Raw genomic sequence first — 26,978 nt, forward strand, 5'->3', positions numbered from 1 at the left:
TTGGCAGAGGCTGGTTTGTTTACTTCCCTCTGCTGCTGCAGGGCTGGCAGTGTCTGACACGTCTCTCAGCAGGGCCTGGGCTATACCCGAGGCTCTGAGGACTTGGAGTGTGTTCTGTGCTTGCCCCAGGAGTGCTGCTTCTTGCTGAGACTGCGGCTGCCGTGTTAGTCTTGGCCAGTGGATTTCAGGCAGCACTGAGCTGTGGGGGATATCTGTGGTTGGGCTCTTTCCGTGGCTCAGCAGAGCAGATGTCCCCAAGCTTGTCCGTGAGAGTTTCATTCCAGCAGTTTTCTTGCTCTCTGCAGCGCCGGGGTTGGCTTGGCCTCCAGGAGGGGTGAGTTGAAAGGATGAAGTGCCTCAGGTTCAGCAGTCTCATCACTGTGTATTTTTTTTTGTGTTGTGTCTTGCAGAAATAACATTCATCCCAGATTTGATGATAATGAAAATACAGAAAAAAGAAAAGCAGGTTTGTGACCCTCTCTCCTTCTCCCAATTCAGCTGTCAAGGCCTGAAGACCTTGTCCCATGTGGAAATGGTTTCAATTGATGTGTGGTGGGAAGGAGGCTGGGGGAGTGTTGTCCTGAATTTCCAGACAGGGGTGCAGCTCAGCTCCTTGAAATTTGATCTCAGCTGCACCCCAGAGTGGGTGAGCCTGATGGGGCCATTGAACAAGATGGAGTTTATCTTCAGTAGTGGAAATGCTCTTGACTTAGTGCTGTCCCCAGTGGAGGAACAGCCCTTCTTTTTGTCTTGAAGTCCATAGTACTGGTTCTTGCTGTAATCTCATTACAAAACCACATGTTCGCTGTGATTACTGTTACTAACATGATACACCAGGACTAATACCAGCTGGGAGGTTCAGGAAGATCATGTGTGGGAGCTGTGAGAGCTTGGACAGGGAATTTTCTTCCCTTATGCAGAAAAAATCCCATCTCACAAAGCTGCCATTTCTGGATTGCTGCATTAGATAATAACAACCTACTGCTCCCAGAGATTTATGAGCCAGTGGTCTCCGTATTAATTGTGTGCAGGGGAAGGGCCTGACCGCTGGCACTCTGCTGAGGGGAAAGGACCTGTTACATGCGTGGAGTGTCACTCTGCCTGTGGGGCTGAAATATGGCTGGAGGTATAGAACAAACTGGTCTGCCTGGAGCTAATTTGTGTCCCTGCTGCTTTTAATGGAAAACCATTAAAGTGAGCACTGAGCTAAGGGATAAATCTGTTTGAGAGCACAAGCCAGTGCCTTTTCTAACCAGCTCTGAAGCAGTACGTGCTGCTCTGGGTACCCCAGATCACACTGCCATGGCAGGTTGATGGGAGGAGGAAGGGAGGGAAGTGTTTCGAAGAGGTCAGTGTGCTGTTCTGGGCTTGCAGCAAGGCAGATGCTGCAGATATTAGAAGGTGTGTGTTCAGAGCACCAGTACTGTAGGAAGTAGTGAGTTTAGAACTGTGTTCTAAAGATGCTGTGAAGAAGCAGAGCCAGCCTCAAGGTGAGGAGGAGGAAGGAAGCATGGAAGGTTTTGTGTACCAGCATGGCTGGATTGCTCCTGATGGGACAGGGCAAAGGCCTGGAGGAGAGCAGGGTGCTTTGGGGTGTGGATCTGTGATGACCCTCCTCTGATAGCAAAGCCCAGGTAAGAAATTCATGCCACTCATTGGGCTAATATAGCAGGTTTGGGTGCTCTCGAGATGGGATTACTGAAATGACATGGTGTTTAAGCACAGCAGAACCATCCTCCCTCACCAGTTGGAAATTTTAGAGGGCTCAACTGACAAAACGTTTTCTATGCTGCTGCTGCAGATAAAATCTGGGAGGAAGATAAAGGCATGTGAGCAAGGAGGGATAGTGTTCCAGCTGCTCATCTCCTGAGCTCTCTAAGCCAGCAGCAGTATAGGACAATGCTTGCAGCATGTCATGGGGTAGAGTGCAGCATTCCCAAATTCAGTGTTTGGAAGAAAGCCTGGCCAAGCAGGGCTCCTGCGGGCATTCTGGGTGCCTGGTTGAAGGGGTGGGTGGCTCCCTGTAATGCTCAGATGAGCAGCATTGGGGGCAAAACTCACAAGGGGTCAACATTGCTCTGGACACCTGAGCCCAGGAGTGCCCACACGTTGTAAACAGACTTCTCATGGCACCAAGGGGGGCTGTTGCCTTCCATTGGAAAGTCTCTCTGGAGAAGATGAGATGCTTATGTGGTTCCAAGGCTTTCAAAAGTCTTGTCAGCCTCTCACCTGCAGAAGCTCCCTGTTGGGCATCATGTAGCTGTAGGTTCAGGCTGGCAGAATGCTGGTACCTTTCATATTGGTGAGGGATGGCAGGAGAGCTGTCAACTGCCTTTGGGAAAAAGTATTGGATGTGCTCCCTCCCTTCCCAAGCCCTTGGCTGTCCTAGGTCAGTGCTTTGTCCTGCCTATATCCACTGCCAGTGGATTAGGAAACCTGGGCTGGAGAGATGGGGTCTCGAAGTGGGCTGTCTGGGGAGGAGCTCCTCTCTGTGCCCCCTTGGTGCCCCCCACAGCAGTACCTCTCTTCTTGTGCAAACCATGATGGCACTGCCAACTGGTGCGCTGTCTGAGGGGCTGTTGTTAGCAAAGGCAAGGGCTGTGTTTCCACAACTCTTCTTCCTTAGTAATGCACAAAAATCTGGTACATTTGTCACCAAGCTGTGACTAACTCGTGAAACCTGTCACTTGTCTCATGACTTACAAGTTTTCATGCCAGGGTGCCTTTGCTGGTGGAGGTGGGACAGGAGTGCCTGGTTACCCCTGAGAGCAATGGCAAGTGATGGATTTCCTTTGAGGGCTCAGCACCATCATTCGCTGGACTGCCTGTCCTGTCTGTGTCCTGCTTGTCCCTGGGCACTGAAGGGTCTTCTACTCCTTATTTCTGCCAAACTCTGACTTGTTAAATAACCAGAGAAATAATGAACTAAAATAAATGCAGTTGTCCCACAGTGCCTGTAAATCTCCTTATTCTAGAGCCAGGGAAATGCTCCTATCCTGCATGGACTGTGGTAGCAGAGCAGAATTGGAGACGGAGAGATGGAAAGCCTTGTGATCCCTTAGCCTTCTCCTGGAGGGCTCTTCAGACTTTCCAGCCTTGGCTTGGAAGTGGTGGGAATGGCTGTATCCCCTGCAGTGTGCGGACAGCAGTGGGAGGCAGTGGGGAACAGCCCAGGGCTGCAGGCACCATGTGGCTGCTGGGCAGCCCTTGCAAGAGGGAGGCCCCTGGGAGCATGTGGTGGGAGCTCTGATTGTTTTTGCTTCAAGCACTCACTGCATTAAATGAAGGATTTTCCTGAGTTTTATGGGTCTGTTTATGTGAAAGTGAGCTTTGCTGTCTCACGTACTGCAAATGCTGTTGGGGGTTTTTACCAGAGTTCCCCACGGCTGGAGCGGGATCCTGAGCAGTGGGAGCCGGCACAGGGGACGGGGCTGTCCAAGCCTGGGGGCACTTGTGGTTCTGTCCCAGGCTGTGTCTGTGGGCTTTTTTTTGTCGTGATGAGACTGTCAGGTGTGATGACCCCCGGCGCTGGGTGCGTGGAGGAGTTTTGGGCACTCACTCTGTCAGGGTAAAGGGTGGGGAGAGCAGGGAGCTGCCAGGGTGCCCTTCTCCTGCACACACAGCCAGGAGTGCTGGGTCTTCCCCAATGTCCAAGGGCTGCACAGGCTTTCCTCCCTACCAGAGAGAACTGAGTGGGGAGGACAGCCTGGACAGCACAGGGCAGCAGCATTGCCCTCTGCCCCACCCATTCCCTGTGCCAGGACACTGGGACTGGGCTGGCCCAGTAACCGGACGGAGCTTCCTAGCTGTAATTGTTGAGGGCTGCATTGTGGTGGAGCATCTTGGGAACAGAGCCAGGCTGCACCTCCATCATGCACATCCCATGGTGACTGCAGAGCCTGCTCGGAGACATGATGGAAGGTGGCACTTGTATATTTTTAGCTTCTTGCTGCATTGGATTAAGAGCTGGAAACAAGGCATGCGGACACCGGGCAAACAGAACCAAACAGCCCATGCTGTGCACACTGCTGGTGGGGATGGGGCTGGTTTGGCTCACCAGCCTGCCAAAACCCTCTGTGTGAAAGAAGCTGCCTGTTCTGCTCCTGTTGGGCTCTGTGGCCAGCTGTGTGGATAGACTGGGCTGGTGATGGCCAGACTGAGCCTCTCAGGGAGGCAGAGCTGTGTCATGGTGCCCGTCCTGGGCTGCTGGTGGAGCAGCAGGCTGGCTGGTGACTTTGGTGGGGGGAAATGGGTAGTGGGGTGCTGGGCAGCCCCCAGGCATCAGTCTGTGCCTAAAGAGCATGGAGGCCTTTGACGGCCCCTGCAGTCAGGGTCCCTGTAGACACTCCACATACAGAACAGATCTCTGTGGGGTTTGATGCATGCCCTAGACCCAAATGCGGGCTTCTGCAGAACTCTCCTGGCGGGCTGCAGGAAAGCTTGGCCAAGCCTGCAGCAAACAGGGCTTGAATTGTCCTTGCAATTGGGTGCAAGGTGGCATGTGGCATGGCCACTGCTGCTGGCTGTGGTCACACTGCCTGGCAAGACTGTGTTGTGTGGATGTTGTCTGAGCCTGATTGCCAGGGGAGGTGCATCTGCTCTTGGTGTTGTGACCATTAGAAGGGCTCATCTGTGGCCTCCTTGCTGGACAGAGCTGCCATTCAGATCCTGAGGCATGGCAGAGCTTTGTCCTGCTGGGAACACTGTGCTTTTGGAGAGGAAAGCCTGCAGGATGGATTATGGGGTGGGCATGAAGCTTTTGGTCTTTTCTCTTTCCCACACCCAAACTCGTGGGATAGTGCAGGGTTTGGATATGGATCAGGCTTCAACAGCCGGCAGTGCAGATCCAGCATCTCCTTCATCCCCATCACATCTCCTGGCAGTGCTGGCGTGGGACTTTTGCCGTGTGGGTCCAGGGGAGCTTCTCTGCTCCTGCCTCTCACAGATACTATTATTATTATTATTATTATTATTATTATTATTATTATTATTGTTATTGCTGCTGCTGCTGCTGCTGCTGCTGCAAGTGCATAAGCTGTGTAAATCCGTGCTACCTTTATGGGGCAGCAGATGTTGCTTCTTCCCCTCTCCACTTCTCTTTGCAGTTTCCTCTTCTTCACTGTTGTTCCCTTTGCAGGTACCTGGCGCAGGCAGGTGAGGCTGAGGGTTTTGTCCCTGCTCACCACAGGCCTGGCTCACCCACTGGCCTGAGCTCATCCTTGCCCTGAGCAGGTGTGGGGAAAACACTGCTGAATTTTACTGCTCCTGAGCTCCTGTGCAGGTACCAAGGGGAGTTTGTAAACTGTCCCTTCACATCCCTGTGAACCCAGCTTTGCTGGAGGGCTCACAGAGGGTCGGGGGTGCTGTGTGAGCCTCGTGGGCCAGAGCAGCCAGTGCATCCCACAGGCTCAGCATTTTGGGAGAGGGGAGGGACCCTTTAGAGGAACAGGAGCCGCTTTGCCTCCCACCTCCTGGTGGTGTTTTCCCCCAAATCCTGAATAAAAATTCAGGATTCAAATTGAGACTATAAGTGAAACAAAACAATTTTAAATTAAGGAAGCACACCACACCATTAAGGCCCACCCTGACCTTGGCTTTGCAGTAGAATGGGGTCGTGCAATTATAAGTGCGTTCTGTTAGCCTCCACAGCTCTCTGGGGAGGTTTTAAACATTTTTTTCTCCTGACCTTCTATTTGACAGTAGTTAGACACATGGAACAAGACTTCGTGCTCCAGGGATGCTGAGGGACTGTATGAAATGTAATTTATAGAAGATTACTCTGTGAATAAAAAAAACCATTACATAAAAATACATTCTGGAAGTGTGAAATCATTACAATCATCACAAAAAAAAAAGCCAGTTCAGAGACAGTGCAAAGGCATGGTTCTAGGGATAAAAAGTGTTCTGGGGAAGCAGAGGCTGCTTGGATTGGGTTACCAGAGGTTCAGAGATGAGCATCATCTACGGAAACCTGGAAGTCATCATCTTTACTTCTTCCCCACTCCAAAATACCCAGAAGCAACAAAGCTGCTTGCTTAGGTGGACATGTAAAAAGACATGTAGAATGAGCAGTTGAATGGAAAATTATGTTTCTATTTAGTTTTAAAAAGTGATAGTAAGAAAAAGGACATGTACTCTGAATTTAAAAGTAACCCTGTAGCAAGGGAGGGCATCACAGATTTTTAGGAACCACTAAAGACATGGAGTCTAATAAAAAATCTTTTTCCAACTCTCTCAGGATTAAAAAGCCTTTAAGAGGAGTCATGGGGTAAATATGGTGCCAAGTGAGGGCTTGTGGAAACTGAGCATTGGCAGAACAGCTCAATCAAACAGGCTCCCTACCCAGAGTCATCTCTGAGGGTTAGAGGGTTGCCCTTTAAGGGAGTGGTAAAGATGTTTCTGAGCAAAGTAACATAAGCCACCTGTTTTTCCCTGTTACTCGGGAATTGTAAAGGAACACAATGAGATTTGGGAAAATAAAATAATAAATAAATAAATAAATAAATTTAAAAAATAGTGTTGGGGCCATCACCCATTAGGGCCATGAAAGGGGAGAGGGGAGTAAATGTGAAACTAAAGGCCAATAGGTTCATTTAGGTATTGAGTAAATAGTTAGGAACTATAATAAACACTTTGTTTCTGAAAATACTACGCTGGTGAATAGTCAGCATGACTTTTTCAAAGCAGAGTTAGTCCTTAAAATCTCTTGGGGATTTTAAAGATAGCTGGGTCACAGGGCTGAAGTTGGGCTGGGGTGGTGCAAGGCTTATGGGCTCCCAACCAGCAGCTGCGGAAGTTTCTCACTGAATGCTTGTAAACACGTGAAGCGTTGTCCTGATAAAAGGTCTTTCTGTAAATTAGTGACTGGCTAAAGGCAAGGAAGCCAAATACAGGGAAGATACTGCTTCTTTCACAGCATGGGTCGGGAAAGAAAGCTGCTGGCTGATTCCTGCAGTCATCTGAGATGCTGAAGTGGAAATGGAGGCTGAAAAGTTGAGGGAAGTCTCAAGATGCACCCAGTAAAGCATGGGAGAACCAGCCATGTGCATGTCGTCACTGGGGGCTGTCCCTGCTCCTGGAGGAGACTGTAAAGCACTGGCAGAGTTTGATATCTGCCTACAGGTTGTCCCAGGGTGCATTCAGTGGTTTGTAAAGGGAAAAGGAACAGAGCAGAAACCCTCCTACTACTCTGTGGTACCTCTGATGCTACGTGCTGCCTACTGCCACCCCATAGCCAGTGGGGTTGGAAGAATGAACTGAAGGCTGAACAGGATAAGGCAGGTGGCCTGAGAGCCTGCCCAGCCCACCTGTGAGAAGAGGGTGACTTTAGCTGGGCCAAGAGACCTCTGCAGGGGGAGGATGGCAAAACTGAATTGTACAGAGCATGTGACAAGGACTACCCCTCACACCTTGAGAAGTAGAAGCCACTTAGGAGGGCATCAGGATTTAACCAAAATTCGTGGTTTTCCCCAACACCTTATGAGTTTGTAGCACTGAATGTCCCCAGGTGCTTTGGCACCCAGGGTGACAGGTGGGTTCATCGTGGGTGCAGCCTGTCGCTGGACCAGCCTGGGCAGATGGGGTACAGAGATACTGCCTGCCCTGCCCCACTCCTGCCCCCTCAGGATCAGAGCATTGCTTAGAGCAGCCCCCGGCTGGTCCGGACCAGCCCAGAGCAGCCTGCCTTGCCCTGCTGCAGCATGTCCCAGGGCTACAATTTGCCAGCTTTAGGCTCCCGCAGCTACGCATGGTCCTCCCCTGGGAAGGGGGTCTGAGTGTGGTGGTATGTCAGTGCTGGCCATTGCTGCACAGTGGCCAGTAGCCCAGTCACAGCTGTGGGCAGCCTGTTGGCTCATGGATACCTGTGTCTCAGGCCACTCGGGCCGAGGTTGCTGCTGCAGTAGAGCTCCCTGCAGTGAGTGCTGTGTCCCCAGCAGTGTGAGACCGGCCCTTCAGCCTCTCGCCCTTTGTAAGCAGAGGCGATTTCTCTTGTGCACAGGGGCAGTGGCCGATGTTCTGGCAGCAGCTGCACGGGGACAGTGAGCTCCTGCCTGCCACGAGGAACCAGCCAGGCTGCCGCAGGCAAAGCAGCAAGGGTGCTTTGGAGCCATGCAGGAGCACAAGCTGGCACTGCTTTCTTAGGCTTTTCCTGTTGATAAGAAGCCAGGATAAACTGAACCTCATCAAGGGGTAGTAGAAAAAACCCATTCCCTGGCTCATGGCAGTGCGCCAGGCTCTCACTGCAGACTGTACTTGGCAGCACAGTCCTACATGCGTGGCCAGAGCTTGTTGTGGGTTTCAGGAGCATAACATGAAGCATTTTCCCCTCAAGACAAACCAAGCAGCTTTGGGAGTATAGTTTCTGGGCTGGCAGCATTTGGTGGGAAGCAGCCTGGTCTCCTTGCCTCTCTGTCCCTGTGCTGCCTGTGTGAGCCCTGGCTGTGTGCCTCGGTCCCACAGGCCGGCATTTGATGGCCCTTTCATGGCAGGGCCTGCACCAGAGGCTTCTGTTTGCTCCAGCTGGAGGCAATCGCTGCTGACTGGGACCAGCACTGCTCCTGGGACATGCCAGGCTGTGACACCTGATGCTCCCAGGGATCGCAGGCCGCGGTGCTGACACTGAGTGTTCGGAAAGCAGACTTCCAGCCTTTCAGGGAGATAGTCAGTGGGATTCCTTGGGAGACTGCCCTCTGGGACAAGGGAGTGGAACAGAGCTGATCTTTAAGGAAGTGTGGATCAGGTTATCAATCCCGGTATCGATCCCCACTGGGGCAGGAACAGATCGAGAGCAGCCCTGCTGAGAAGGATTTTGGGGGTGCTGGCGGATGAGAGGCTGCACACACCCGGCCGTGTGCGCTGGCACCCAGAAACCAACCATGTCCTGGCTGCATCAAAAGAAGTGTGGGCAACAGGTCAAGGGAGGGGGGATTCTGCCCCTCTACTCCCCTCAGGTGAGGCCCCACCTGCAGTGCTGCATCCAGCTCCGGAGTCCTCAGTGCCAGACAGACATGGACCTGTTGGAGCCAGTCCAGAGGAGGCCACCAAGTTGATCAGGGGGATGGAGCACCTCTCTTATGAGGAAAGGCTGAGAGAATCGGGTTTGTTCAGCCTGGAAAAGAGGAGGCTTAGGGGTGACATAACTGCAGCCTTCCAGTTCCTAAAGGGGGCTTACCTAAAGAAATGCTACTGAAATCGGCCGGATAGAAACTTTGTAACACAGTTTTGAGTATCAGAAGCAGGCATTCTTTACTGTAGCAGGCTGGTTGCTTGGGGGGGGATCCTTTGTCCATTCAAGTGTGAAGAGTGTTGGGTGAACAGGGATTTTATCACACCCACTGATTACATATTCATTAGCTATCCCCACTTCCTTGGCTTTATTTTACACAGTCACACCCCTTGTCAGAAGTCCTTATATGGTTCTTTGGGGGTCCATCTTCAACGTCTGGTGTCCATTTCAGGTGGCTGTTCCTCGACCCCCACTTTTGAGTAAGCACAATATCGTTGTTTTGCATAACTTCTGCTTTGTCACCCTTGCAGAACTGAGCTGGCATCCTGCTTGTGTTTTGCATGACTTCTGTTTGCCTAAGTTATATCCTTTATCTATTTCTGCAAGGCTGTGCTGTTGTGTTCTACTGTCCTTGATAAGAGTAAATGTTTTTCTGTTCTACTATCCTTATCAAGTGAGTAAAATGCTGTTCTGTTCTACTGTCCTTATCAGGGGTACTATCTAAAGGGGACTTACAAGAAAGATGGAGAGGGACTTTTTACAAGAGCATATGGTGACAGGACAAGGAGGAATTGATTCAAACTGAAAGAGAGTAGGTTTAGATTAGGTATTAGGAGCAAATACAGATATATATAGATATATATAAGATTAGATATTAAGAGGAAATTCTTTGCTGTGAGGGTGGTAAGGCACTGGAAGGGGTTTCCCAGAGAAGCTGTGACTACCCCATCCCTGGGGATGTTCAAGTCAAGGCTGGACGGGGCTCTGAGCAATGTGGTCTAGTGAAAGTTGTCCCTGTATATGGTAGGGGGTTGGAAGTAGATAATCTGTAAGGTCCCTTCCAACCCAGGCCATTCTTTGATCCTGAATTGTTACAGCTGATCCCCATCTTGCGAGAGCTGAGGAATGCAAAGGCTGGGGCTGATGCTGTTGCACAGCCAGTGGTCTCAGAAGCAGCATCAACAGTGTGGATTTTCTCCTCGTCCTGAATAGGTTCCCTTTAATTCCTTAGGTGCCTTGTGATGGCTGGTCCATGTGGCAGGATGGCTGCTCCCCCATCCCAGGCTGCTGTTGCAGATGGCAGCAGGGGCCAGGGCTGGAAGCGGCCACTGGTGGGCAGGGGTGCTGATGCAGCCTGCTTGACCGATGCCAGCCAAGCCTGCAGCCCCACTCATGGGTGGCTGCAGGGACATCAGGGGCCTTTCCCCTTGCAGTCTGTTTCATTTAATGCTTCCATATAATCCAAATCAGAAGTCCGAGTGTTACGGAGCACCCTGTGCCTAGACAACCGTGGATGGGCTCCAGCCCTCAGCCTGTAAGGTGCAAAGATTTGCATTGGCTCCCACACCTCTGAGGTGTCTTGAGGAAGTGGATGGTGCCGAGGCTCTGCAGGGCCAGGGTGTTGCTGCCAGAGGCACTGGCACCTCCACCTCAGCACCAGGGAAGGGGCTTATGAAGGAAGCAGCACCCCTGGCCTGGGGCAGCCGTGGGTGTGGGGTGGCGAGGCAAACACTGCCCCTGTCCCCACAGGCACAGGAGGTGCTGCCTGGCACTTCTGGGCCACTCACCAGCTGCCCCACAGATTCCCTACAAGAAGGTGACACCTCCAGGCTGGTGGGATGGGCCCATATCTTGTTTCATGGCACAGCCACCAGTGCCCAGTTTCCAGCCCGTCATGCTGCTGGGCTTGGTCTGGTGCTGCCCTACCAGCCCCACAGTGATGAGCGAGCCCAGCAATGGCCACTGCTTCCCTCTGGTCATGGCTGAGCCATGCGTGAGGAGCAGCTGGGGTGCTGGGGATGGGCACTGACTGGTGGAGAGCTGAAATGGAACCTGACATGTTCCTTTCCTCATCCTTTCTGCACACAGCTGTGCTTCTGCCTGCTCCTTTGTGCATCCCTTGCTCTCTCTCGCTCTGGCACCTGTGTCAAGGGATGTTTCTGGTTCCCATTGAGAATTGTCACCCACAGCTCCCTTCCTTGGGCTGTCCCCTGTCAGCCCTGCCAGCCTGGGCTGCTCTCCCAGAGCCAAGGTTGCTGCACATGGAGCCTGGGCCCTCACCACAAGCACTCTGGCTGCTGCTTGGGGAGAGCTGGGCCCTTGAGTGCTGCTGTCTGGTCATGCCTGCTGCAGCCAAGCATGCTCAGGAGGCAGCTCAATTCCTTTCAATGTTCAGTGCTGGAAAGTTCACAGGAAACAAAGGAAGTGCTGAGCTCTTCTTCTGTCCTGGCTTGGAGGGAGCCCTTGCACCCAGCAGCTCCTGTGGGCAGTGCTGGTCTAACCCTTTTCTTCTGCCTCAAGCTCTGCCCCAGATGGACCTGGGAGCGCACTTTTTGTTTCTGTAGGCTGCAAGGCATCTCTAATTCCCTCTCCTTACCCTACTGGGACAATCGCTGGCTCTGGGCAACTGCCAAGAAGGGTCTGGATGCACAGGTTGCTTTTGTCTTAGCCAAGTGGAGTCTGGAGTGTTGGATCGAAGGCAGAACAATGTTTGGGGCACACTGGGGCCAGCCACCCCTGCTTGGGACCTGCATGGGCTAGGGGGGAGCTGAAAGGCCTCTGTCTGTCAGCCTCTGTTGGGCAGAAGAAGGGAGGGGGTCCTCCCTGTTGAGCTGCATCTGCTCGTGGTAGCCATTAGCCATAGCCCCTGAATGCTGAGGGATGCTGCCATGCTGCACTGGGTGATTGGAGCCTCATGGGGCTGTGGTTCCCCTGGGGCACCTGCTGTTTACAACTGTGGCATTTGCTTCACCTGTCGCCTCGCATTCTCTCCGCAGCCGCCAAGCTTAAAAGCACTGAGCCTCTCCTCAATGTCGTCTGCCTGGGAGTGCAAGACACAGGACACCTTTGCCAGCAGTGAAGAGCAGGACAAGGTGCCCCACCAGGTGACAGTGACAGCCACAAACACAGGTGGCCAGTGCCAGTGCCCGAAGGAGGAGCCCAACGGGGCTCCCCAGAAGCGGACAAGCACCCAGAATGGGATGCAGGACAGTGGGGGCACGGGGGTGAAGAAGAAACGGAAGAAAAAGGATCTGGCAGAGCAGGAAGGGGGAGATAAAGCAGCTGTGGAGGTGAAACCAAAGAGGAGGAGAGAGCCTAAAGAACCAAAAGAGCCTAAAAAGGTGAAGGAGTCCAAGAAGCCGAAGGAGCCCAAGCAGAGGGAGGTGGCTAAGAAGCCCCGGAAACCTCGGGAACCCAAAGCCCCAAAGGAGGCTAAAGACAAGAAGAGTGGCTCTGAGCCAGCCCCCAGATCAAGACCCAAGAAGAACAGGTGGGTGGTGGTATGGCTCTGTCTCTGTGCTTGCTGTGGACAGGGCTGTGGGCTTGCAGGAGCTGCAGCTGGGAGAGAGCAGCACTGGGTATGCAGGACACTTGGTCTGAAGGCTGGATGTGCTGCTTGGGATGCCAAGATGAGCTCTCTGGCCATGCAGAGACGGGACAGGTGGGTGCCCTTTTGGGTATGAGGCTCTGCAAGACTCCAGATCCATAAGAGGACTGGAGAGTCTTGGCCTCTTCTTGGTCTGGCCTTTGTGCCAAGTGTCCTGGGGCAAAAGGGACTTTAGGGGGGTGTCCCACCGGGACAGTGCGGTGCTCTGTGGCACAGGTGCTCTGTCATACCTGATTTGGGGCCCGGGCAGAGGGTACGTGAGTGAGAAGAACCTGGCCCTGGACTGTGTGGAAATGAGGGGCTGTGCACACCCAGGGGCCAGCAGCCTGTCTCCCCTTGGCTTGGGTTTGGGAGGATGGCGGAGCGCATCCCATCCCCTCTCCCTCTCCAGGGAGACTTGTCCCTCCTGGCAGCTGTGAGCTGTGCTGGCAGTCAAGGCCAGCAGTGGGGGGAGGCCTGAGAACTCCCTTGCACTGCACAGGCCAGTGCCGCCACCTCTGGTAATTCCTGAGTCTTTTAATTAACAGGCTGGTTGGCCAGAAGCTCTGATTTCTTTTCAATGGAGAATGTGTGCAGAGAGCAGAGCAGGTCTCAAGAGCACCAATGTCATTTGGTCTTCCACAGCCCGACTCCTTCAGAGCTCGCTGCCAGCTGGATCCTGGAGAGGCCACGGCTGTGGAGCCGCTACTGGAGTGGCCTTTAGTGCCATTGGTGTGGGCTGGTTGTGGACAAGAGGAGGTGTGGGTTGCTCAGCAGGAGCCGTGTCCCCAGCGGATCCCTGAGCCATGCAGTGCTCTCACTTGTGCTCTTCCTTGAGCCTGGGGCTCTGCAGATGTCTGTCATGGGCTGGTGAGCCAGAGAGATGGGCATGGGTGGATCAAGCGGACAGTGCTGGGAGGGTGAGGGAAGGGCTCCTCCAGGCCCCAAGGAGGGCTGCAGAGGGATGGAGGTGGAGAGGGAAGGAGAGGGGCTGCAGGCAAGGAAGGGAAGGATGAAGCCCATGTGAATGCAGCATTGGGCCCCCAGGAGGGTCCTGGGATGAGGGATGCAGCTCTCAGATTTTCCTAATGACACTTCTTCTCCACCAGTAAGGACCTGCCATAAAGGCAGTTCACAGATCTGCCCCTGCAGCGGGACCTGTGGGACCAGACCAAAGCAGGGGAACCCAGGGGAAGAGCAGGCCGTGGAGGCTTGTGCTCCTGGAGCCATTCATGGCTCTTGTAGGCCCTTTGGCTGCCAGCAGTGCCTTCACAGGATGCTGCGTATTCCATACAGGGCAGCCCATGACTGTGCAACCGGTTGTGAGTAGCTGGTGGGCAGGTCACCCTGCCAGAGATGGGGCTTGTGGCAGGGTGACCCCAGCTCCAGATCTGGAAACCCTGGCTCTTCTACTTGGGCACAGCAGGATCTGGGCATACTGGGGGGACTGAAGGCAACCAGCTTGCTGTGCTGGGTGCCATCAGAGCCCTGGTGAGGAGGCCACTTTGTGCAAACCAAACAATGTAATATAACTGTAACACATCATGCAACGAGAAGAAACTGTGTGTGGGAGTCTGGGAGTTCCACAAAGCTCTGTGCACTCCTGATGCTCTGTCCCAGTATAGCCTGAGCCTGTGGTGCTTCCTCCTATTCATCTGCACCTTCCAGGAGGACCTAGTTCCAGTTCCACTGCTTGGAAAGTCCAGCTCATGAGTCCTCCTTACAACTTCCCTGCCTCTGCAACCCCTCTTTGAGCCTTTTCTTAGACTTGATTTGGGCTCTGGGTCAGCCACCAGCAAACCCTGCTGTGTGAGGGACAGCCATGGGTGTCAGGGTGGAAGCTCTGCAGGGAGCAGGGCTGTGTGTCCCCCTGTGCCCTCTGGACACGTGGAGCTGGGGAGGTGCCTGGGGGCCCCTGGCAGCACAGGGAGGGGAGAGGCAAGCAGCAGGCTTTAGTTAGTTTATACTCTGTGTGGATGGAATGATTGCTGGGAGTCCTCTAAGTGGCAGATAATGGTGGCATAATTTCTTCTAAATTATTTCTAATCATAGTCAACGACTGACTCATGAATGAAGCAGTTAATTGTGACTTACCAATCAATGTCTTGGGAGTTACTGCTCGGTGGAAGCACTGCTCGCAGAGCATTTTCAGGGCCTCTTAATTGAGGCATATATGCATGGCCACGGCATTTCTGACCTGGACAGCAGATTTTTACCTTTATTTTTTGCTAGTCACAGGCAAGCAGAGATTTTTCCTCAATAAATGGAGCTAAAACCTTGACGTGGCTTTGAAACTATTGGTTCCTCTGCCACTGTACAGGTCTGGGATGTGGAGGGGATGGATGGTGGGGCTGGAAGTGAGGAAGGCAGCATTGCTCAGCGCTGGGACAAGCGCCAGCTCTTTGGAGCCATTCCCTTAACAGTGCTCCTTGCAGAGGATAAGGATGGACTGGCATGCTGGGAGCAGTTGTTTTTTTACCATGGTGCTTCCTGGTCCAGTTTCCTTGTGCAGGCAGGTTGTGGTGGTGCTACAGGGGTGCAGGTAGCCCTTACCCTGAGAATATGCCATGGGACTGGGCTTGTCTTTCCATATTTTTCGGGAAGGTGGTGGGGTTCAAGGGAGTAGAGCCCAAATCTCCTCCGTGACCTGTGCATGGAGGATGGTTTCCCGGTGGGACAGAGCTTCCCAGTGGGCCCTTGGAACTGGCAGTGGCTGCTGTGATGAGCCTGGGGAGTTGGATCTCTATCCTCCTGTGTCCATGGCGATCACAGGGCTTAACTCCCTCCAGCTGGAGGCTCGCTCCAGTCTGCTCAGCTGCCTTGGGAGGGGGCTCGGTGCTGTGGCTCAGGAACACGAACCATGAGCTGGAGCAGCTTTTGCTTGGTGTAAGGGTTTACTGGCAGGGCTCTGTGGCACATGCAGGAGGTGGCCAGCATGTGTGGCCAGTGCTCCTCAGACTGGGCTAGAAGGTTTGTTTCCAGGGTGCCAGGGCACGGGTTGCTTCTGGAGCTGCTGAACTTTATTTCTGACTTTGATCAGCACAGGATGCGTTTGGGAGTGCTGTGATCAGAGCAGGCACCTTGCTGCCCTGGTCTACTGGGTTTGGCGGTGGGGAGATCCTCTTTGTGCCTGTGCTAGACCCTGTGAGCTGAACCCCAGCTCCTAATGCCCCTGTGGGGCTGTTCCCCTGGCTGGTGAGAGCCCCCAGCCTCCACACCAGGCAGGGCAGGTGGACCCTTTTATCCCAGTGTTCTGGAACTGGATGGAGAAACACTTGGTGTGCTTAATGAGCATCACTTACTGGGGATCCCCAGTGCTGGGAGAGGTCCCAGGAGCCTTGAGCTGCCTCTGGGTGATCCAGTGGGAGCAGTGCTCTGTGTGGGTGCCTGCTGCCTCTCCCCTGGGATCCCCAGGACATGATCTAACGATCAGTCTGCCTTGGCAGCAAAGACACCCCCGTGGAGAAGAAGAAGAAAGGGAAGAGGAAAAATGAGATACCAGTGAACAGTTTGGATTTGGATCAGGATCTCCTGAGCCCATCTGTACAGAGCCCAGAGGAGTCTGCGGAGTTAGCTGACAGCCAGGTATGTCCAAAGCCCTCAGCTGCCTGCCAGTGGGTGAAATCCTGGCTGCTTCTCAGTGGGACCACAACAGGGCCCCTGGGCACAGGAATCAGAGAGCATGTTCAGCAGTGTGGCCAGCTTCTATCAGCCTGAAGCCAGCTGTTGGCCCAGGGTTGGGTGCACACTGCTGCCCTGGCCCTGCGTGTCTCACAGCCTTGAGTCTCCTTCTCCACCACAGCTCTGGGCAGCTCCTTTTCCTGGCACAGCGCGGGGGGGCACGTTGGCCCCGCAGCCTGGGGGGCTTCATGCCCTGCATCTCTACAGGGCTCCTCTGCCTCATGTTTTGGGGACTGACAGGGCTCTGTGGGTCAGGATGGAGACCTCAGCACCTCAAGGAGTGCTTGGTCTTCCCACCACCCCCAACCTGCTGGGGCAGGGGGTGGCCTGGAAGGAATCCTGGCAGCTCTGGGGCTTTCTCTGCCACTCAAGCAAGGAGGAGGTAGTTGGTCTGCCCGTGCCTCCCGGCGCTGCCTTTTTTCATCCTGTATACAGAAACGACGCTCTGGACGGCAGGTGAAGAGGAGGAAGTACAACGAGGACCTGGATTTCAAGGTTGTGGATGATGACGGCGAGACAATTGCCGTGCTGGGAGCTGGGCGAACCTCTGCGCTCTCCGCCTCTACTCTGGCGTGGCAGGCAGAGGTAGTGCTGGATGTGGGACTGGGGGGTGCGGGGGATCTGCCTCTTGCAGGGTGTCCCACAATGTCAGTGCTGAGGCTTGAGGAAGGGGTGGATCCCAGCTCAAGGATGGGGTGAGAGAATGCCTGTCTGGGAGGGTTCAGGCTGGATTTTCAGGAACTGTGAGATGGACAAGAGGTGTGCTGGTCCAACTGTCCCCCTCCTGCTTGGAGACTAAGGCCTTTGGAATGTCTGGACGTGTCTTAACCACTGCCATGCCCACCTTTGGCTTTGGTCTCTGTAGCTCCTGTTCATGATTACTCTATCATTTTGTCCCTGCCAGCTGAGGGCTTTGTAGGTGCCAGGTCATCATTTTCTGCCCACATTGCTGCTCTCTGTCAATGCCTCAGAGCTTAGCGATGCCAGCCTGACCCTTGCCAGCTGAGCTGGTCTGCTGGGCAACATGGCAGGGATCTGGGCAGCATGGCAAGGACCAGCCGATGCCACTGTGGTTTGGGCCTTGCTGTCCTGCTGCCTCTGCCCACTGGTTCAGTGCTGGCTCCTGGTGGGTTTTGGCTGCTCCTTCCTGCCTGCCTATGACTGTGTGTTGGATCCTGTAACTCATTCCATCTCTCTGGTCACTGACAAAGCTGCCACATATTAATAATGGTCACTAGTTGTTTTCATGGTGTTTCTGTAACTCTCTAGTCCCTTCTTCCCAAGGCTTTGGTGGGTATTAGTCAGCTCTGTTGATAAGCCCTGACTTGATGATCCATGCCTGGCCGGGGGCTGCCACACACCCTCAGGACATGCTGCCAGTGCTGCTTCAGCTCTGCCTGAGGCCGTGTCCCAGCTGGGCTCCTGGCAGTCATCTCTCCAAGTGAGATTTTCAAAGCAGCAGGTATGAGCTGCCGTTGGCATGTGTCCATGCTGCCAGCCTGTTCTTCTCTCAGTCCTAAACTTCCATCTCAGTTTGTCCTGCTCCACATGGGTCATTAAGTGTGATGTCCAACAGCAACCAGGCTGGGTGGCTGCTCTGAGGCCTGGCCAGCCTGCCCAGCTGGGCCTGCCCGTGGCTGCTTCCAGGATCAGAACTGATAGGCAGGGCAGGATGTGAGTGCTGTGACCTCAGGGATGCTCTCCCTATGACCTGGACTTGCCGCTTTCCCCCTGCATCCTGGCCACGGTCCTAAACAGCTCTTTGGGGCAGTGCAGGGCTCCTCCAGCAACCTTCAGGCAGCCAGCAATGAGCCCCAGGTCAGTGGAAGCCTGTGTAAGGGCTGTGGATCAGCGTGGGAGCTCCCAGCGCCAGGGCACTGGACTGTTGTGATGGCCATGTTCACACAAACCCTCTGTGGGAGGGTCAAGCAGAGCCCAGCAGTGCCAGGGTGGATGCCTGGGCATGGGGGAGCAGGTGCTGCACAGTGGCTGTGGCAGGAGCACTTCTGCATGCTCCCTTCAGCCGTCTTAACCCGGTGTTGGGCAGAGTTTCCCAAATAGGGCAGGAATCCTTGGCTTTCCCAGACACTTTCAGAAGAGTGGTGTGGGATGCCCTGTCTGTCTGTCCTTTCCCCACCTGCCCCATGCCTTTCTCTGAGAGACTTTCTAGTCTGCAAAGCAACTCCTCAGGGCTGCTTTGCCTTGGTCCAGACTCTGCCTCCATCTCAAGGGAATGAACAGTCCTTTTCCTTTCTGCTCTGCACTTTGCTTCTCCTTCTGCTGTACTATCTCCCAGCCAAAGCAGAACTGGTATTTCTAATACTCAAGCAGGCTCCACATTTTCGGTGTCCATCATCTTCCCTGAATCTTCCTGTGTGTGTCTCCCCTGTAGCACAGACAGTCACAAGCCTGTCTCTCTTGTTCCTTGGCATTCGGTGGGGCTGGTCCTGGCACAGCCGCAGCCAGGAGATCCTTCACCTCCCCTGAGCTGGCAGCAGGGCAACGTTAGGGCCACTTCCAGCAAAGCCTGTGCTCAGCAAGAGGGGCTGTGCTGGGAGCCCCTGGGTGCCAGCAGAGGGTATCTATGGGTGGTTCTCTGGGGACCGAGTGGAAGCCTGCAGAGGGAAGGAGGCAGTACTTCGAGCCTGCCAGGAAGAGCTGCATGGAGAATGGTGGGGTGAGGTACTGTTGCCTGTGTCCTGTGGCCATGGGCAGTGTGTGGGTGGCATCCTGCCTGCTCTCCTGAGGCCCTTAGGGCCATACAGCACTATGGGGCTGTATAAATGCGAAGGCATGACCAGGATGTGGCATGGAGAGTGCCTGGGAGCAGGAATGTGCACATTTTGGCATATTTCCTTCCTTGAGTCCATGGGCAGAAGTGCCCAAGCTCCCTGCTCTTTTCTGGGAGACTTTCCACCCTCTCTGGCTGCCCTGGTGTAGCTGGAAGGACCCACACAGCAAACCCCACAGTGCTGTGGCCTGGCTGACGTGAAGAGGACAGGCAGAGGGTGAGTGTAGCTGGGCTGGCAACACCTACACCCTCGCACCCAGCAAGAGCTCCCCAAGCACAGCTCTCCCAGCTCCCAGTACTGACTCTGTCTGCCCAGCTGGGGGACTGGGAGAGGAGCAAGCAGCCATTCTGCGATGGGAGAGTGCCAGGGACACGTGATGAGCCGGAAGAACAAAGCTCTCTTTTCCTGTCCCCAGGAGCCTCCCGAGGATGATGCCAATATCATTGAGAAGATCCTTGCCTCCAGGATGGTGCAGAAGGAGGTGAGCGGCAAAGATGTCAGTGGGGCTGGAAGGTCCCTGAGCAGAGAAGAGATGGGACCTGGCTGCCCTGTGCAGCGGGGACATGAGATGTAGCAGCATTTGGTGCTCTTGCTCCTGTGGTGGGATGCTGGGGTATGCCCAGACTAGCACCTTGCTGAGCTGTGGATCAATGTGGTGCCTCTCCTGTCCTGGGCGCCAGAAAGCCTCTGGAGAGGAGTCAGGCCTGGGCTGATGCCCACTAGAAGGTGTTGGAGTTCCCCGTGCTCAAGTGGTCTCACATCATGTTCCCCAGGGCTACTGCATCTCCGGGGCAGCAGCACAACAAGTGCCTGGCTGTCCTCACCATCCCTGGGGCTTAGCCCCTGGAGCCTGTGGTCAGGCAGGGGATGGCTGAGCATGCCCCCCTCCAGCTTCTGCACAGCCTCTGACTCTCACTAACTCTCCTTCCCTTGCTTTCAGGCTCATCCTGGAGGCCTGGCATTTGAGACAGAGGAGTTCTACGTCAAGTACAGGAACTTGTACGTGCGGTGTTATGCTTTTTTCTGTGGGCCCTGTGCATGCAGGAGCAAGGACTGTGTGCTCCCACCTCCGTCCCATTTCCAGCTGCAGCCCCAGCATCCCTGTTTTCCTCCCCCTGTCCTCCTGAGCCAGCTGTGGTGGTGGGAAGCAGGGCAGCTGCTGCAGCTTCAGTGCTTGGTCTTGGCCTGGTCCTGGGCCATGGCTTTTCCCAGTTTGGGGTGGCGTAGGCATGGGCTGGGTATTCTCTGGATCATTGGGAGATCCATGCTGCTCCGTGTGGCAGATGGGTTTGGGACCAAAGTCCTCTTGGTCACATGTTGTTGATTTTTTTTTCCTCCTGCAGCTCTTACCTCCACTGTAAATGGGCAACGCTGGAGGAGCTGGAGAAGGACCCCAGGATCTCGCAGAAGATAAAGCGCTTCCGGAACAAGCAGGCTCAGATGAAACATATTTTTACAGAGGTGAGAGTGGAGCACAGTGAGCAGTGGTGCCTGACCCTGAGCCCAGTGCCATGGCTAAGCAGGCCAGGGGCTGCCCCCGAAACCTTGCTGCCGAGGCCAGTCCATCTTCAGAGCCAAAGACATCAGGGCTGGAGCTGAGGGTCCGTGACTCTGCCCTGGACACCTGTAGTGTCACTGGTGGAATTATGAGCAGGGTGACAAATGTGACTTGCCGGGCACTGCCAGCTCCGGATGAGTTGCTTGGTGGGAGGGAGGGCAGCATACAGGGCTGGAGGTTCTTCTGTGGTGGAGCAGAGATACTATGGGAGAGAGGGAACTATAAATATCTGGGCTTAGGGCAGCTCCTGCCTGCTCTGCTCTATAAGCAGATTAATCTTGCTTAGTATGAAAGGTGTTCTATAATTTGTCTTGCTGCTCCAGAGATAGTTGTTGGATTTCCTCAAACTGCCCCTTACAAGTGCAAATCAGGTCAGTAGGCTATGAAAATTTCTCCATTGTAGCTGGAAAGCTGGGGGTGTGTGTCAAATTTCTCACTCACAAGTCTGTTTGGGGTCTTTCTCAGGATGCAAAAAAACCCCATGTGTTGGAACACTCTGTACCAGTGACAGTTCAGCAAGGAGCACATGCTCTTTTCCTGTAGCTAACTAGGGCTTGGGGAGTTGTGAGCATAGAAGCCTGGTTGTTCTCCTTCCCCAGCCCTAGGCCATGTCTCTCCAAGGACTATGCTAGGTGAGGCAAGAGGGAAGCAGAAACAGAGACCAAGGTGTCACCCCTTGCAGCTGTGGGGTTCATTGGGTGCTGTGCACTGTGATGGTCACAGCTCTGGATGCTGCACATCAGCTGGAGCAGACAGCTTAGGACTTGTACCTTGGAGCAGGATAGGCTGGAGAGGTCATTCCTGCCTCCCAGCAAGGGCAGCACAGAGCATGTGACTGCTCTAAAGAAAGAGCTTTGCCTTCTGCGAGGCTCCTGCATCCTCCCTGCCCAGAGAAAGATGTCTGTACCTGTGTCCAGGGCACTTGGTGTGTTGCACACAGCTAGCAGCATCCTGGGGACAGATGCCCCGCAGCTGTTTACTTGTGCCCATCTGTTTAACTGTGGAATCACCTTGAACTTACCTCCTGCTTTACTGTTTGTCGTCACAGCCTGATGAAGATTTGTTCAACCCAGACTATGTGGAGGTAGATCGAATTCTGGAGGTGGCTCACACAAAGGACCCTGACACTGGGGAGGTGAGAGGCTGCATCTCTCCCTTGCCCCATGGAGGGAAGGAGGGAGACTTGGTGGGAGGCCCGGCCCCATGGTGTACATTGCGGGTCATCTCTGAGCACCCTGAGCCTTCCCAGCCTTCCCTTGCACAGCTTTCCCTGTCCCCGAGGACCCTTGGCACAGGGTGGGTGAAGGGCTGCTGACCCTCCCTGTCTCTGAGCCTGTCTCTCTCTGTGCTGCAGGAGGTGACTCACTACCTGGTGAAGTGGTGCTCACTGCCCTATGAGGAGAGCACCTGGGAGCTGGAGGAGGATGTTGACCCAGGGAAGATTAAAGAGTTTGAAGCCCTCCAAATCCCTCCAGAAATCAAGCACATGGTAACGTACCCTGAGGTAACGTACCCGGCTGGCAGCTCGCTGCCCTGGCCACAGGGACTGGCTGTGTCTTGCCACAGTCCAGCGGTGCTGACCTTGTCCCTGGTGCTGCAGTGTATCCTCCCCTCTTGGGTGGGTCATTTGTCAAGGTCTGAGGGTGGGCTGCAGAGGCCAAGACCTTGTTATGACTCAGCTGTCAGTGACTGCTTTGAAGTGTTGTCCTGATGTGCAGCCCTAGCAGCACTGGGATCTGGCCTCACTGGGCATTAGCGTCTCCCATGGACCTTGCTCCTGCTGTCCCCTCCTAGGAGCGCCCAGCATCCGAGTCCTGGCAGAAACTGGAGAAGTCCCGGGAGTACAAGAACAGCAACCAGCTGCGGGAGTATCAGCTGGAGGGAATGAACTGGCTGCTCTTTAACTGGTATAACAGGTGAGAAGGGGCTGGAGCCCAGTGCTGCCATGAGCAGTCCTTCTGGCAGATGGCTCTGTATGTGCTGTCATGGGAACAGCAAAGCTGGGGAGCAGAGCAGACAAACAGGGGTCTGACAGAGCAGCCACTGAGTCCTTCAAGTGTTAGAGCTGGCAGGCAGCTGCCAGAAACAATGCGTTTGCTTTAGCTTTGCAACTGAGTCTTTAGGAATGTTTCTCCCTGGTAAAGGCTGATGAGTCTTGGAGATAGTAGGGCTTAGCTATGGTTCTAAGATACACCTGTTTTTTTGGTATTGGCCAGGCTGTTGGTGACCCATTGTGTGGCAGGCAGGTGGGAATATGCATGTTCTCAGCTGCAGCAGGCCATCAGATGCATCTTTCCCTGGCTCGTGTGTACCTGAAGAACAGCATCTTTCATGCTGATTTTGAATCCATGGTCTTCAAGAAGTTGGCTGGCTTACCCAGTGTCTTGGTTTCAAAGATGTCTGCTAAGGAAGGCAGGAGCCTCCCTTGGAATGGAAAATGTGACCCCCTTCCCTCTGAATTATTATCACTTTGAAATTAAGGGGCTTTCAGGCAGAGCTACGGCAAAAGGAATAACAGCTCTTTACTGGTGTGTGTGTGGGTGCCAAGGCACACAAACAGCAGCGCCGGCAGCACCAACGAGCAGCAGCAGAGCCCAGGGCCGGCCTCTCCCGGCCGCGGGCCCTTTCCCCTCGGTGCAGCTCCGCTCGCGGCCGCCAGGGGCGCTGGTGGCTCCCGGCCGGGCAGGGCGGCTGCGGGGATTCCCCCGCGCCTGCAGGGGGCGCTGTGGCGCCAGCTCGGCCGCCTCTGCACGCGGCAATGGCGGCCGGGCCGGCGGGAGGGATGGAAAAGGGGCTTCCTTGGCAAAGCCCCAGGGGCAGCCGGGCCCCTCGGGTGCCCCAGCCGGACCCGTCGGGAGCAGCAAGCTGGAACGGCAGCAATGAGCAAAAACCCCGGGTGGTCGACAAGATGTATCAAACTCTACAGCTGTGACAGGAACCTCAGGATGTCTTGACAGGCAGGGTGTGCAGAGCTACAGTGTAGGGAAGACTCAGAGCAGTGGCAAAGAAGGGGGGTGGGGCAGCAGCGGCCTGGCTCTGAGCAGGGCAGGGAAAGGCAGGCTCAGGATCCGGGGGTTTCTCACCTGAGGCACCCGAGCAGATGGTGAAGAGTCCCTCTTTTAGTGAATGTAGACTGTTAATAAGGTTCCAATGCAACGGCCGCTCTTACGAACAGAGCTGCACTCACAGTAGAAGAAAGGCAGCAGGAGATGGAATCCTGCAGTGGTGACGAATTCTCCCCACAGCCACCGCAGCCTCTCTCCCCTCCAAATGCCGAGAGCACAAGAGCTGGGGGCTGCACGCAGCCCTGTTTTCCCAGTCCCAAGCTCTCGGTATCTCTGCCCTCCACAAGAAACCTCAGGTAAAGAGAGAGTAGCCAGCTGCACCCCTCCCCTGAGCGGTGACAACTTCTTTTGTCTCTCTTAAGTAGCCAGTCCTTATTGTCTCCTAGCAACACATATGGGGGAACGCTCGTAAGAGAAAGAAAAACAAAAGGAGAACTCCTAAAACCCCAATACCCAGACAGATTTGGGCCACTATAGGAAAGTCCCCCCAGGCTCCATGCTTCAGGGTCAGAGAAGTGTGGGCAGAGGTGGTGTGCTTGACATCCCATCAAAGAGTTGGTGACAGTGATTTCTGCCCCAGAGAGCCACATTGACCCGACCCTGTCCATCTCTGCAGGAAGAACTGCATCCTGGCTGACGAGATGGGGTTGGGGAAGACAATCCAGTCAATCACCTTCCTCTCAGAGATATTCCTGATGGGCATCCATGGCCCCTTCCTCATCATCGCACCTCTCTCCACCATCACAAACTGGGAGAGGGAGTTCCGCACCTGGACGGAGATGAACGCCATCGTGTACCACGGCAGCCAGATCAGCCGGCAGATGATCCAGCAGTACGAGATGGTGTACAGGGACACACAGGTGATTGATGCACACAACACTCCCAGGACATGTCCCCCAGCCCTGGCTTCCTTTACTTGGGAAGCACTGAGCTGCCTGTGGAGCTGGTTCATTTGGAGAGGGAAAGATGATCTTTTCAGCCCCTTTTGCTGGCATGGGCTCAGGTTGCACTGTGTATGAATGAACAGGCCCAACTCATGCAGAATGGGGAGGGTGCAGCATAGCCCTGGTTCTTGTCCAGGCCTACTTGCCTGCCCTGGAGCAGTGTCTGGTTTGGAGGTACACAGCCTGTGGCCATCAAGGAGGCTCGCAGGAGCCTGCCCAGTGCTTGAGAGAGATTATTCTGGGTAAATTCCAGCTCAGAGTCCGATGCTCACACTGATACTGTCAGATAGATCTGACAGTGTGCTGCCACTCTGCAGGACTCAAACTCTGGTTTCTGTTTCCCTAGGGTAACCCTCTCCCTGGGATCTTCAAGTTCCAGGTGGTTATCACCACCTTTGAGATGATCCTTGCTGACTGCCCGGAGCTGAAGAAGATCCAGTGGCGCTGTGTGGTCATTGACGAGGCACATCGCCTGAAGAACAGGAACTGCAAGCTCTTGGAGGGGCTGAAGCTCATGGCCCTGGTGAGCATGTCCTGCCCGGGTTCACCTGGTAGAGCAGGGCAGGCTGGAGATGGCCATGCTGAGCAGTCAGATGCCACTGTCAGCGGCTCAGGCCCTGTGCCAGGCTGGAGGAAAACCATACAGGGGCCCCCCAAATGGACAGGGCTGGTGCCCTGTAGCCCTCACAAACTTCTTTTTGCCAAAGTGGAGTATTAACTCCCCCTGTGCCTTCCCACCTAGGAGTGCTCCCTTCCAGAGCCCTGCCCAGCCTTGCAGCACAGTGTAAGCTGCTGCAGCACGTGGGGACAATTGCTGGCCAGCCCTGCACAGCACCCCTGGCCATGGTGTGCCTTGTGCCCTACACTGAGCAGGGCTGTGGTGTTCGAGCTGGTTTCTTATTGCTGTGCAAACATGGGACCAGTCCATGCCAGGGATGGGGGTGCAGGACTGTGCATGTTAACAAAGGGATCAGTGAGCTGCTCTGAGAAATTATTTGGATGTCCAGCTCTTTTCCAGCCCTGGGAAAAGCAGCACAGCTGTTAGCTGGACCAAGGGCCATCAGGCCTTTTGAATATTGCAGCTGTACCCAGCTTCCATCACACTCACCTGTAGCTGGGCCAGGCCTCCAAAAATAGTCTTGTGACTCCCACAAGTTCCAAAAGACCCTGCTGTTTCCGCTGACTTTGTGTCTTGTGCGGGTCCCTGCTGGATTGTGAGCTTTGAGTCAAAGCAGGATTGCTACTTGTCCATCTTCTAAACTGTCACCTTCCTTTGTACAAGTCCTGTGGGGCTCTTCCACCTTAAAATTGCCCTTCTTTCCTAGCTGGCCAGTCCTGAGGACATTTCCTGCACTAGGCTGGGCAGGAGGATTACCCTGAGTAGTGAGCCCAAGGCTCTGGCAGTGCTGGAACAGAGCACCTGGGTGCACCCCGGACCAGCACCTTGTGGTGCCTGAAGCTCGAGCCCATATTGTCAGGCATGGGAGGGAGGGCATTCTCCTTGAGGGATCATCTGGTCCTCACATCCCCAGGTCTTGGGGGTTGCCTGGACCCCATCTCCTTTCACTGCACATGTACCTACATGGTGGACCTCTAAGAAAAGCTCCCCCTTGTTCCCAGTGCACAGCCATACCTGCCCCTGATGATTTTGGAGCGCCCTGCTGAGACTGGCCCTAGCAGCAGGTCACTGGTGCCCCTCGGTGTACCATGGCTGTGGGCCATGTTCCCTCTTGTTCTCCCTGAGCCCTGAAGACAGACATCCTGCCCCCAGCTGCACGGAAGCTTGGGCTCTGTCAGTGTCCCCATCCAGCACCAGCACAGCCCTTCCCGAAGGTCTTGTGCCAGGGCAGGACTGAAGCCTGGGGGCATTATGAAATCTTGGGTTTGGCTGTTGTTGCACAGAGCTGGACTGGAACATGTGCACGGAGGCATCCTGGGAGCCACAAGATGGTGTTGTGTGGCAGTGGCTCAGTCTGGGCTGTCACCAGGGAAGTCTCTCAGGGAGTGTGTGTGCTCCCAGGCCACCCAGAGTGCTTCTGAGGCTGGAAGATAAGAAACATTGTGCTCTTGGGACCCCTTCAACCCAGCTAATGGGGTTGAGCCCTCAACTTGTTTATTGTGTGTTCCCAGGAACACAAGGTGCTGCTGACAGGGACCCCTCTGCAGAACTCAGTGGAGGAGCTCTTCAGCCTCCTAAATTTTCTGGAGCCACAGCAGTTCCCCTCAGAGACAGCTTTCCTGGAAGAGTTTGGAGACCTGAAGACAGAGGAGCAGGTACCTGGCAGAGTGATGCTGGTAACTTAGCACAGGGCACTGGGACACCTGGGGACCAAACCAGGCATGCT

At 54.6% G+C, this 26,978-nt stretch overlaps 1 protein-coding gene across 13 annotated transcripts in view; it reads left to right on the forward strand.

The window, feature by feature from the left end:
* Nucleotides 1–26,978, forward strand: part of CHD6 (chromodomain helicase DNA binding protein 6) — a 92,043-nt gene that overhangs the window by 33,804 nt on the left and 31,261 nt on the right. For 8 of the 13 annotated variants that reach the window (XR_011156137.1, XM_069034495.1, XM_069034502.1 and 5 more), the window contains exons 2-14: nucleotides 411–466; nucleotides 12,004–12,497; nucleotides 16,040–16,178; nucleotides 16,710–16,859; nucleotides 19,482–19,547; nucleotides 20,007–20,065; nucleotides 20,410–20,527; nucleotides 21,673–21,759; nucleotides 21,979–22,128; nucleotides 22,419–22,540; nucleotides 24,306–24,549; nucleotides 24,980–25,156; nucleotides 26,764–26,907. Coding sequence is in view for 12 of the 13 variants with exons in the window: in XM_069034495.1 (XP_068890596.1) it covers nucleotides 434–466; nucleotides 12,004–12,497; nucleotides 16,040–16,178; nucleotides 16,710–16,859; nucleotides 19,482–19,547; nucleotides 20,007–20,065; nucleotides 20,410–20,527; nucleotides 21,673–21,759; nucleotides 21,979–22,128; nucleotides 22,419–22,540; nucleotides 24,306–24,549; nucleotides 24,980–25,156; nucleotides 26,764–26,907 (1,983 nt within the window). In the remaining variant the exon portion in view is untranslated. Of the gene's footprint in view, nucleotides 1–410; nucleotides 467–5,137; nucleotides 5,282–9,387; nucleotides 9,487–12,003; nucleotides 12,498–13,387; nucleotides 13,464–16,039; nucleotides 16,179–16,709; nucleotides 16,860–19,481; nucleotides 19,548–20,006; nucleotides 20,066–20,409; nucleotides 20,528–21,672; nucleotides 21,760–21,978; nucleotides 22,129–22,418; nucleotides 22,541–24,305; nucleotides 24,550–24,979; nucleotides 25,157–26,763; nucleotides 26,908–26,978 lie in introns of those variants that run through there. The other 5 variants (XM_069034496.1, XM_069034508.1, XM_069034498.1 and 2 more) reach the window with 4 other exon arrangements.

This window comes from Aphelocoma coerulescens, chromosome 20 (assembly GCF_041296385.1).
Source record: "Aphelocoma coerulescens isolate FSJ_1873_10779 chromosome 20, UR_Acoe_1.0, whole genome shotgun sequence".
NCBI lineage: Eukaryota > Metazoa > Chordata > Aves > Passeriformes > Corvidae > Aphelocoma > Aphelocoma coerulescens.